Source organism: Balaenoptera musculus, chromosome X (assembly GCF_009873245.2).
Source record: "Balaenoptera musculus isolate JJ_BM4_2016_0621 chromosome X, mBalMus1.pri.v3, whole genome shotgun sequence".
Taxonomy (NCBI): Eukaryota; Metazoa; Chordata; class Mammalia; order Artiodactyla; family Balaenopteridae; genus Balaenoptera; species Balaenoptera musculus.
The window spans coordinates 16,298,832-16,311,701 of NC_045806.1; the positions used below are offsets into that span (position 1 = coordinate 16,298,832).

Sequence of the window (12,870 nt, forward strand, 5' to 3'; positions counted from 1 at the left end):
AATTTTATTGAAGTATAGTTGAATTTACAATGTTGTTTTCATTTTGATCTTCTTTGAACATTCCTTTTTCCAGGGACTTTTTAATCAGTTCCTCACATCCTCACTGAATCAGTTTTGTTATTATGCTAGTTCTCTCATTAGATGAGTTCAATAAAACTTTGACACATGCTCTCTATTGGCATGTTTTTAACAATCTAAGAATGAGCCTTTGATAGTTCATGGGCCCAACAATCAAATGATCCCTGGGACATTGAGTTCTGTGCTTAAGGACCCCTCAGTGGTCATACTCAAAGGTCAACCATGCAAAGACCACCACACTCAGGCACAAATGAGGCCCCAGCACAGGTGGGACACCCCACCTCCACAGAGGCCACAGATTTAAACAGAGAAAAACATATATGTTGAAAGTGAGGGAGGGCAGTAATTCCACTCCTACACGTATATACACAAGAGAAATGAGTGCCTGTCTCCATAAGATACCCAAACGTCCATCCACAGGAGAGTGGATAAACAAATTACAGTTTATTCATAAAATGGGATACTATACAGCAAGAACAAAGTACTGCTATACACAACAACATTTTGTTGTGCAAAAGTAGCCATATATAAAAGAGCACATATTGTATGATTCCATTTACATGAAACTCCAGTACAGGCAAAACTAATCTATGATGACAGATTACCTATGAGAGGGGGAATGACTGGGAAAAGGCATGGTGGAACTTTCTAGAGGGATAGAAATAAAATTGATCTGGATGATGCTTACAGAGGCACGCACTTACATTAAAAAAAATTATCAAGCCATACAATTATGACTTCAACATTTTACTCTATGTAAATTGCACCTGGAAATGAATAAATTTTTTAAAGGGGGAAGGATAAAGAAAAATGTATTCTAAAAGAAGTGGATGAGAGAAAGGTATAGAGAAGAAAGGGAAGAGGGATTTTAAGATTCTTCTTCTACATGTACAGTAAATAAATTAAATAAGAACTAACTAAATAAAAGAAAAAGAGGAACAAACCCAAAAGGCCATGGGGCCTGGTTAGGTACATTTATGGGTGCCAACAAATCTCAGCCCCAGAGGTGGCAAAGCCCAGGCATCTTCTTAACGATGGGGTGGCCGGACTGCCTGGTATTTTTCCTTTGAGACAATACAGAGTTGCAGGTGGATACTGAATCCACACACTTTAGGAGATCAGGTTCATTTGGGACACTGATTAAGGATCCGATAAATGAATCAAGAAAATGCTTAAGGTAAGCTCTCTGACAGTGGTAACTGGCATAAAAGTACACAAATAAACAACGGGATGCCACAAGATTACCCAATTCAGTCTGGGGACAAATGATTCTTAAGCTAAATAAGGCATGTGTAAACCCACTTCCAAAACTGTGAACTTATGCCAATATGATTATTATTACCTAAAGATGTATTTTCAGCTTCTAGAACTCTCTACGGCAGTGTTCTTTATTGTTAAACTCTACGGCCTCCACCTACTGGATTTTCAATAATAGGCCTAAAACATTCCCAGTGGGTGAAGACTTGAAGATAGACTCAGCCATCCGAAAGAAGAGAAGTTTCTTTTTCTGCCAAGTCTAACAGCCACAAGTGGTACAGCCCCAGCCGGTCCTGTCACATCCTTTCTGGCCCAGGGGGAACAAGCACCTCCCAAGCATGAGACTTCCCCTCCCTGGAGGTGCTCTAGCCGAGGTGAGACAAGTGTTAGGCAAGGGCAGGGGCTTTCAGGCCAGGGGAGAGGGTCCCTTCCTTCACCACAGGGACAGCGGCACACTCGGAAGGTGGCCGGCCACATGCTAAGTGATTTCCACGCACTGTCTCCTCTAATCCTCAGACTAGCCTGATGAAGTAGTCGGGCTCGGGAGGGGGGAAAAACCCAGATGGCACACTCGAGTTAGGTAATCTGAGGTGGGATTAATAAAGAGACTTTTACAAAGTAGGTGAGGTAGAGAGATGCTCCGGGGCGGCAGCTGAGGGCTGGAAACAAGGGAGCCCCAGGCCTGCCGGGATGAGGGGAAAGGAATGCACAGAAGAAAGGGACTTGATGGGAGCAGCCACCACCTGGCGGAGGGACACAGCCAGACCCAGGCAAGCCTAGAGCGGGGAGCCGGCGGGATAACCCCTGACCTTGCTGGCCTCCCTCCCGCCATCTCCCACCAGCCTCCCCTTGAGACAAAGCCCGTGGGCCACCGTGGGGCAGGACCCGCTGCCGTGGCCCATGCTGGCCCAGCCCAAGGCTGAGCGAATGGAGAGGGCTGGATAGAGGTCCTGGCAGTGAAGCACATCACTCCCCTGCTCACAGTGACGAGCTCCTGTTCCCCGGCGCTCCTGGGGCTCTTCCCGCGCTGCCCTCCCTGCCCTGGCCTCCACAAACACTTATGGTGCCCCGGCCCTGAGCAAAGGCCAACCTTGAAGTTTCAGAGTCTGTGGATTTGTGGTTTGGAATAAGCCAACAGGACACATTAAAGGCTTCCAAAGCAGGGCCCACCTTCTAAACTGGAGCTGGAGTCCCTTCTCCTTCCCACGGTCCTCCTCCCTCTTTCCAACAGTCCTCCCCTCCTTCCCACGGTCCTCCCCTCTCACTCCTTCCTCCTTCATCTTCACTGCAAGCTTTGCCTCTTTTATCCAGAAAAGTCCCCCTTCCAACCCAGCATTTGGCTCAACTTCAAGGATGGTCCTTGTCCCCAAATTGGGGATTTTGTTTGGAAGGGCAAAAGAATTCACCCTCATTTACACATCAGTAGACTCAACCCAAGGGGATCCAGATGTGAGGCTTTCCTCCTCTTAAAATGGGAGAGAGAGGGCTGCCAGGTTCAACTGTAGTCCAAGAAAAAATGTCTATCCTCCCACGACTGTTCACAGAAAGCAAGGTTTATCAGCATGTAACCCACAAAACTCTCCCCAGCTTTCTGCACACCAAGAAGAAAGAACAAGGAAAAAGTTAGCAGGATCCTCTGAGGCAAGATCCTGAAGAAAGATGAAACTGGCTTTCTATTTGTTCTAGACTGGGGGCGGGGAGCAGGGTACCAGTAGAGGGCCCAGGGGGTGAAGCCTGGAGCATATCACTGTTCTTCCTCAACAACCCCCTTCCATAAAACCCTCCCATGTAGCCCACATGGCTCTTTAAGGGGGGCACCTGCTTCTCTGGGCCCAGCGTCCCCTACACCACCTGCCCCCCACGGCCCCAGGTCTCAGGCATGGTCTGGTGCCACCGGAACTACATCAGGGGCCCCAGGGGTTCCTGCACGCAGCCCTCCCCACCAAGAACAGGCCCACCTGGTCCAGCGCTGGGCGGGAAGGATACAGTCCAGGGACTTTTTAGACCCACTTGGTATTTCCCTCTGGGATCAGCCTGCAGGTGATTTCCCGCCCCCCCCCCCTTTTTAACCTAATTCCCACTATTATTTACAACTGTGTGGTATGAAATTTCTTAACATGACTGAGTTACATTTTTGTAATTAACCCTTCTGCAGAGAGCATAAATTTCAAAACCTTACTGAAAAAAATAGATTTTACTCAATGCTTCATGGCCATAAAGGGGAAAAGGAAAATAATACCGCTCCTATCAAAAAAGCAATATGATACAAAGGTAGAAACATGGCAGAATTGGAATTCTGCATTTAGTCTGACTGCTACTTGATTTAAGTGGTCAAAACTGAGTTTCACCTCCATTTTGAATGGAATGGTAAAGGGCAAGAGTCTTTGAAACTATCAAAGCATATAAACAAGTCCACAAATAAAACAATTTGACAAGCTTGACATTTTTCCAGCATTTTCTAAGTGATACACAGTTTGGAAAGAGAACATTCCGGGCCTTAAGAAAGTGATTTCAAAACAAGTACCCCCCGATATCAAGGGCAAAGCTATACGTGCTCCTCTTGACAGCATCCAAGAGGTCAAGCTGTCATCTCATCCTCTTAAAGAGTCCCATGAAATTCCTCTGCAAGTGCCACCACAGCTTTGGTCAGTAGAACCCACACAGGAGACAGGAAAAGGGTTTCGCTTTGTACTCACTCTTACAAAGTTGTCAGGGAACAAACCTCTCCTGCCATTGATCTGTCCCTCCCACCAGCCTCCATCCTCCTTCCTGATGTTGGTGATGATCTCACCCACGGTGATCGTCAGCTCATCGTCGTGCTGGGCCTGGTAGTCAAACTCCACTATGGCCTCCACTGGAAGGAACAGGGACCAAACAAAAACAAGAACAAAACAAAACAGCACTTTAGATCAGATGTTGGAGAAGTCCAAAGCCCAGCAGCCCTGGAAGGTCAGGAAAGTCATATTCAAGGGGCTTCCCCTCTACCAATACTTAAAATAACAGGGCCACACACGGTTGCCCGACTTTGGTTAACCTGAGGCCTGTAGCACAGAAACCACAAAGTGCTGGTCTGCGGTCAGGCACAGGCAGAGTGGCCTACAGGTCTCAGGGCCAGCAGGGGCTTCAGAGGGGAAACCACACAATGACAGAAGGCCAACAACACTTGTGCACCACCCCGCCCCCAGACGGAGTCCAGCATCATTTCCCCAAGTGCAGAGGTGGCAGATAACTACAGGCGCAGCTTTGGCTCTCAGATGCTCTCTCCTTCACCAAGGCTAGGTGATGCTAACCTCTCTGGGCCTCAGTTGTGCAAAATGTGGGTGATGATCATTCCCACCCTACAGAGATAATGCCCGCCTCTCAGCGACAACTCGTGTGAACACAGCCGATACAGAGGGCCGCGCCAGCCCAACCAACAACTCAGACCGCTCACATCTGCGGGCACAACTGCCTTCACGACAGATGGCTTCTTAGGCAGCAATACCATTTTAAACTGTTCTCCCAATCCACGGTGATTTTGTATACTTGGTAATACATGGAGGCAACGGATGAGGCAGACGGGTCTTCTGGTACCGATGCAAATTAGCAGGGCCAACCAATCCAGAGGCTGGTTAGTTTATCTATACATGGATTAAACAACTCATGTAGTCTTTGGGCCTCGCCTCATGCCCACCTCAATCAGTCAATCTCCTGTCCTTTTCCTTTTTTATTTGCAGCTTGATATGAATGAATGGATGGACGGACGGACGGACGGACGGACGGATGGACAAAGGGCAAATGAATAAATACAAGGGTAGTGAAAATTAGGTGTAACCCCAAGCAGCAAATTAGCAACTTAGAAATTACAGTAAAAGAATGGAAGTTGAAAAGTTAAGTGAGCTCTATAAAGAACACATACGCAAGAATGAACTCAAAATGAATCATAGGCCTGAATGTAAGAGCTAAAACTGCAACATTTTTATAAGAAAGCATAGGAGAAAATCTTAGTGATCTTGGGTTTGGCAAAGATTTCTCCAATGGGGCTTTGGTGGCGCAGTGGTTAAGAATCTGCCTGCCAATGCAGGGGACACAGGTTTGAGCCCTGGCCCGGGAAAGATCCCACATGCCACGGAGCAACTAAGCCCGTGCGCCACAACTACTGAGTCTGCACTCTAGAGCTCGCGTGCCACAACTACTGAAGCCCACGCTCCTAGAGCCCATGCTCCGCAACAAGAGAAGCCACTGCAATGAGAAGCCCGCGCACCGCAACGAAGAGTAGCCCCTGCTCGCCACAACCAGAGGAAGCCCGCGCATAGCAACAAAGACCCAACGCAGCCAAAAATAAAAATAAAAAATAAATAGATGTATATAAAAAAAAAGATTTCTCCAATAGGAGACAAAAAAAGCCCAAATGACTTTTACAAATTCAATATATTGGGGTAGGTTTTCCAGGAAAAAGGTTGGTAGGTGAGTGGGCTCCTTGTCAAATGCACTTTGCATATCCATTAGGGGTAAATTCCCAAAGTGTTTCCAGATCAAACGACCCCATCCACCCAGACTGGTGTGCTCACCTTGTCCACTCATAATGTCAGCTAACCCAGACGGTTCATAAGCAACTCAAAGCAGAAGTTCCTTTCCGAGATTATTTTTTCATTCCAAAATTAGCTGGCTGACTCTGCTGTCAGAAATCTGCCCAGGCTGAAGTTGAGCTGTGAACCATTTTCATCACTTATCAACAGAAAGGAGAAGCCTAAGAGCATAAACAAGGCAACCTTTTCAGATTTCTCCTGGTTCCTGACAAGTACAAAGGCAGAAACACTCCAATTTTCTTGTATCATATTCTCACCCCAGCAGTTAAAATGAGTCATCATAACAATCAGAACCAGGTCGATTAAAAAGCAGCTTTCTTCAAATTACCTAGACATGGATCTATTGAAGCTTTGCTATCGGAACGGAGATTACAGTAACCACTGTTTATGTGCCAGACACTTTTCCTGCATTATCTCACTTAATCCTTACAGTATTATGATGCCCATCTTCCCAATTAAAGAACCTGAAGCTTAGCAAAGCAGTTAAGCTTATTTTCTGAGCCAGTGCCCTCCAAACTGGGATGCACTCACTTCAGGAATTAGCTAACATGATGAAAAAAAAAATGAGAACATCTATTCATTTTGTTTTCATTTTAAAAAGAGAAAAATTCAACTTCTCTAACGTTCCATTTGCAGAATGACACCAGCTCCATCATCCAGCCTGTAGGTCAGGCAGTCAGGGGTGCTCGGAGGGCATGGAGCAGCCTGAGGGACAGCTGCGCCCCTAGACAAGGGCACCGCCAGTGCCAGCTTTCAGCTCCATGCGGCGCCCTGCAGTTCTGGGAGGCCTCTTGGTAGAGCCTCTTTATGACTATTACCCCTTTTAACTAAAATCACCCTCACTAAATGGATGAGAGACTTGAGAAGATTTGGGTAAAGAAAGTAGGGGTTGTAGATAATACTCAACACACGACCAAGTCAACAAGAAAATGGTGGAGCTGCCACTTCAGCCCCTGGGTGGGAACTCTTTGTCAGCCATGTTGGGGGGTGAACACGAGGACAAGCCAATCAGCACAAAACACTCTGAGTTATCAAGATAATTTGTAATATGGGTTTTCTCCCACCCTTGATATAGGTTTAAGTTACCTAATTATAATATGGAACTATTGGGTTTAGCAAGATATTTAAAACTATGTACCTGAGCCATGAAGACAAATGTCCATTTTTCACCAATGTCTAAAATCATATAATAGTCAATCTTATGCTTTCCATAAGTTCATTAAACCTAATAATAAATATTTAGAAGCTTCTTTTGGGTTTTCTTAATCAACTAGTACAGCAATATATGTACATGATCTATAAATAAATATATGTATGGAGATAGTCATTTTTTTAAACAACAGGTATTTTTTTTTTTTAAGAAGAAAAGGCTTGGAATACTGACCTAGGCTCCCCAAGGCTGATCCTATTTTAGTACTTAGAGATGAAAGCTCATAGTTTTTCTGATGGGGACAGAAAATCTCCCTAAGTGGAGTTGGAGGGAAGCAGCACATGGGGCCTGCCTGAAGGAGCGGGGGGAGGAATCTGGTCAAGGGTCCATCTCGACGCTGAACTTAAACCCTGTGTACTCTGGGGAACTCAGAACCCCATCCACTTCCAGCACACAACCTTGCTTCTCCTTTCCTCAACAGCAAGTCTCATTTTCTGCATTCTGCACGTGGGCTCTATCAAGGTAAAGCTGGAAGAGGGCAAAGGAATCTGCTTCAAGAAGATAGGTCCTAAGAAATAAACAGCTGCTGCCTGTTGTTGAAAACTGGAGAGAAGCACATCCTGGGTTTGCTTCCATCTCCCTCTTATGAGGAGTCCAAGAACACAGCTTAACTGATGGCTGCTAGAAGTAAGGCTGGGGATTAGGGACTGGGGACTCAGGGATATATAAAGCATAACTGTATAATTTTCAAGTCTTCCCAATATCCTATTGAGCTGGTCTTTCCTGATCTACCCTTCCTTTAAACTCCTGGACACTTCATCACATGCACTCCGCCTGCCTTCTGGGCACAACCCGGCCCTACGTGCCTCCTAGCTCCTTCCTGGCTCATCCAGCCCCCAAGCCTCCCTGGGCCCTGGTACTGAGGCAATTCCACACTGTGGTGGCTGCATGGGTGTCTCGCCCTCCCAGTGAGCCTCTAAATGTCTTCTGGGTACAGATCTCCCTTAGTTCTGTCGTGACCCCTACGAGCATCCCTGACATACAGTAGGTACTCAACAAAGCCTTAAGAAACTGACGGTTCAGCTTGCATTTGCATTTTATAATGGCAGATAGTTCTCTGCCCAACAAAGATGCTACTAAAATGCCAAGTGTCAATCACATTTTTGCAAATTGAGTCAGATCTTCAGTGCACTAAGGGAGCTTGCTATTTAAAGGATCCTGCGGTTAATTCTTTTGTAACATGAATAATCACTTCCTGCTTTACCTTTCCTGTCAAGAAGAGTTTTTACATATCAGGTTTCTCTAAGAGAAGGAAACCTATGTATGGCTTTATTAAGAGCTCACAAAACATGAGGCTATGTCTCTCCTACCCCTTCTAAGGACTCTTCCTGTGTCCCTTGTAAGCCTTTGAAAGGTTTAGAACTTTGCTGTCCACTAAAGTGTCACCTGCCACATGTGGCTATTGAATACTTGAAGTCTGGCTCGTCCAAATTGAGACATGCTGTAAAATACGCAGCAAGTTGCAAAGACTTATGAGGGAAAAAAAAGAATGTAAAATATCTCGTTAATTTTTATATTGATTGTATGTTGAAATGATCCTATTTTAGATATGCTGGGTGAAATTCTTCAATTTCATTTCAAGCATTATTCAAATTAATTTCACTTGTTTCTTCTCCCTTTCTGAATGTGGCTACTAGAACATTTAAAATCGCTTCTGTGGCCCGTATTATGTTTCTATTTTACAGAGATGCTTTAGGATAATACTTGACAGACAGGAGCTCTAGACCTCACACAGCACAAACACAGTCGAAATATTCACAAGAGCCCATGAGAAAGTGTGTGGCCCCAAAACCCATTTCCTTGCCTTCAGGAAGCTGCAGGTAGCTGCAGCAAGGATAAAACCCGACCTACAATTTTTTTTAACAGTACCCTTTGGGAAACTACCTCTGGGCATGAGCACAAAATTAAAACATTAAGCTAAATAAAATATAACAGAGGTGTAATTAGGCCAACAGTAAACAAAATCCCATATTTAAAGACACCATAAATTACAAAACTTAAGGATGTCTCCCTGTCAGAAAATACCACCCTCCAGCTGCCTGCCTCCACAAGTCGGCTCCAGCTACCATCGCTGCAAAAGCCAAAGCTACAGTTAACCGAGGGCACAGAGAGACAGAGGCAGAGCCAGAGGAGATAAGAGATCTGCCTCGAAATGCAAAATGCTTCAACCTCCCCATCTCCGCCTTCAAACCTGCTGGGATGTCTCCTCCCCCCAGAGATGAAATGGGTGGTTTTAACCGTCGGTTGGCTAAGCCAGCTGCCAAGCAGCTTCTCACGGGGGCAGACTTCTCACAGCGGCGGTGGCATTTCAGAGGCCCCGCTCTGTGACCGGCCCCTCCCCACCTCTGTGCACTGAACTTGATCTCTCCCGGGAGCTTACCACAATGCGTGAGCGTTCACGGCGGCTCATTCCAATCAGACTATGAGCTCTTGCTGGGAAAAGCCCTTCTCTTTTTCAGGATTCCACCTCCCTTGGCCAGCATCAAGTTTTATTCCAGCCCTCTGATTGAAGAGAGCAGATACAATGAAGAAGTAATTTTTCTTTTTTTCTTTCAGGATAGATTTTTTTTTAATTGGAGTATAGTTGCTTTACAATGTTGTGTTATTTTCTGCTGTACAGCAAAGTGAATCAGCTATACGGATACATGTAATTTTTCACCAAGAAAGATTTCACCAAAAAAGATCACAACTGCTGGTCATTAGAGATAGAAAGCACATGAGTTATCATCTTGTCAAACCCTTTTCTTAACTTTACAGATGAGGAACTGAGACCTGGAAGGTTCCATGACTGAGGCTTACAGAGCTAAATAATGGCAGCATCAAGACTAGGACTAAGCTCTCCCATCTTACAGTCCAGGTCAGAGAAGGGAAAATCTAAAGGAAAAAGGAAGGAAAACTGAGACCATGAGGTCCAGACTTCCACACCGTTGGCCTTTTTTCCTTCTTTCTTTCACCCATAGCATAATTTGCAGGATACCCGGAAAAAATTACACTGGTCAGGAACCTATGTTCAAATCTACAGAAACAGAAAACAGATGAGTGGTTGCCTAGGGCTGGAGTGGGAACGGGGCCTGACTGCAAAAGGCTACGAGACGTCTTTGGGGGGGACGGAAACGTTCTAAAATTAAATTCTGGTGAGAGTTTCACAATGCTATAAATTTACTAAAATCATTGAACTGTACACTTAAAATGGGCAGAATTTTATACCTCAATATAGCTTTTAAAAATACAGAGTTTGTGTAATGTATATTTTGGAATTATGAGTGTAGAGATTCACGCATCGAGGTGGCTGCCTGTATCTGTGTCCCAGGGAGAAACCATCCCCACTCGGGGAGGGGAAGCCGTTTGGGGGACTTTCCCCTCCCTGATGAGACACAGTCTGATGGGACTGTCCATCAACATGCCCTGCCCGCTGCCAGCACAGGACTCAACTATGTGGCACAGCAGCAGCTGTGACAAAGACTGGAACCAGCTGCGGCAGATCCCCCAGCAGGGCCCCCAGATGAGGCAGGGATCCCCGGGGCTGCCTGGGTGCCATCTTTCCCAGACCTGATCCTCTAGCTTTTCCTTCCACCCTGTAAACCAGCCCATAGCCTTCCAGTAAATCCTCTTCCCTATTTTAGTTAAAGGAGAGTTGGTTTCTGTTGCTTACGGCCAGAGAACCCTAATGGATACACTCAAGCATCAACTTTTTTTTTTTTTTTTAATTTTTTGGACTTGCCGGCAGCATGTGGGATCTTAGTTCCTCGACCAGGGATCGAACCCATTCCCCCCGCAGTGGAAGCACGGCGTCTTAACCACTGGACCACCAGGGAAGTCCAAGCATCGACTTTTTAAAAAACCAGACTCTTCCCAACACGAGTCTGCACGAAGCCCAGTTCTCATCAGCTCATTCATTCTCGGTAGTGTCAGGGCTAAGGGTTTGGGGATCTGAACTTCCCAGGTGAGGACCACAGGCGCTGCAGGGCTTTCAAGTCCAACAAAGCTGATCTTGACACCAGCCATGTTTTCCTTTGGTGTCTTCACAAACACACCACTAAGGGGCACCAGGCCAACAAGGGGGGTCATTCCTAAGGCCTGAAACTTAAAAACTGAGTGTTAGCTCCCCCAAGGAAGATAGGCCCAGAACGCAGACCTCAGTGAACAAAGAGCCACTGGGCCTGAACTCTCTCCCTGGGTAGGAGGCAGCAAACCGTTGTCTATAGCGGGCCAGGAGCAGCTCCCAGAACTGGGCATCAGCAGGGAAGTGGAAAAGAGAGAAATCAAGATGAGAAAGGAGAAACCCAGCTGTGAGAGACAAACGAGGCCCACCACCAGCTGCCACAGCCAGCACTAAGGCCACTCCTGTCACACTGCTTTCTAGAACAGCCCAAGGAACTCGGGTCTCCCAGCCCATCTCCCCCCCTCTTGTCATCTCTAAGTGTCTTTACAGAGGATGTGAGGTGGAAGAGAAAGAGCACAGGCTTTGGAGCTTGGGAGGCCCGGGAGTGAATTCCAGCTTAGACATTCACTAGCTGTGTGACATGAACCCGGATACCTTGCTTGAGTTCACCTCCTTTGTGCTTAAAATTGGGAGATGATCTATCCACTGGGTAGCTGCAAGGAGAAGGGACGATGCCTGTAAACTCCTGTACACAGAAGCTGCTCCACGAACGACAGCCACTAGTCCCACCGGCCCTTCTCATGCTGTGCTGTGACGGTTTCCCTGTGCCCGTCCTCCCTGTCTGCCCCCTGGAATGGGAGCCCTTAAAGGGCATATCTGAGTGTCCCCACCCCTCACCTGGCACAAAGTAGGTGCTCAGTAAATGATGGTGACTGAGTACATGTCCGGAGAAAGTGTGACCCCCCAAAACAGAGCTTATCACTCAGCACAATGAAATGCAGTTGCCACTGGGAGCCTAGTTGTTTGGCCAGAAGGCTAGAGAAAGTCCAAGATCGGGATGACCAGACAGCCACAGAACAAGTATGGCGCACTGGGCCAAGCCTCTTGAGTGCTACTGGGATCAGCCTCAACTCCATCCCCACCTCTGCCATGACCGGACCACTGCCCCTGACAGCAGAAGGGCACTGGATGAAAGCTGAGGACGGGATGCAGGGCCAGGGCTGGGCCGGGCTGCCCCGCTCCCTCAATGGGGAAGCTTTTCACAAAGCCAGGGGTTAAGTCCCTCACAGCCTGCGCTAGGAAGCCTACACCTCACCAGGGCCTCACCCAAGGAGCTAAGAACAATGAGTTATTAAACACTTCCCGACTAAAATTAACCCTTGCACACCTCATGCACAGCTCTCTTAAGAGCATGCATTAGACAGACTGGATGAGGATAAGTCAGCCAGAAAAAGACTCTTTAAATGAAAAAGGAAACACAGAGAAAGTGTGCAGATGGTTTTGCAAGTTAAAAAACAAAAGTGAAGACTAAAGACAATTGATTAGAGTTAGATAAGCCTGTACAAAGAAGGACTCTGCATAAAGTCATGGAGGGGAAAATAAACTGCCTCTTAGAAAACCAATTTTGTAAAAAGTCAGTTAAATCAAAATGGTTTAGCCACTTAAAGAAAACAGAACCTTTTTTTAAGCAAAAGAGAGAAAGCACATGAATGTTGCTTTCTATAAATATTTAACAGTTTTAAGTAATAAAATGGCTTGAGGATAAGTAGAGATGCTATTTTTTTTTCCCTGACTTTATAATGACAGCCTGGTTCTCAGACTCAAAGGAGATCCAAAGATAGGTGCCTGATTCCAGAGTGACCCCCTATTTTCCC

The 12,870-nt window shown here is 46.3% G+C and overlaps 1 protein-coding gene across 2 annotated transcripts in view; it reads right to left on the bottom strand.

The window, feature by feature from the left end:
• The window catches only part of SH3KBP1 (SH3 domain containing kinase binding protein 1), a 340,352-nt gene that overhangs the window by 287,246 nt on the left and 40,236 nt on the right, over nt 1–12,870 (bottom strand). The window contains exon 2 of one of the 2 annotated variants that reach the window (XM_036840453.1): nt 4,032–4,189. In XM_036840453.1, coding sequence (XP_036696348.1) covers nt 4,032–4,189 — 158 coding nt within the window. Of the gene's footprint in view, nt 1–4,031; nt 4,190–12,870 lie in introns of those variants that run through there. The other variant, XM_036840455.1, reaches the window with a different exon arrangement.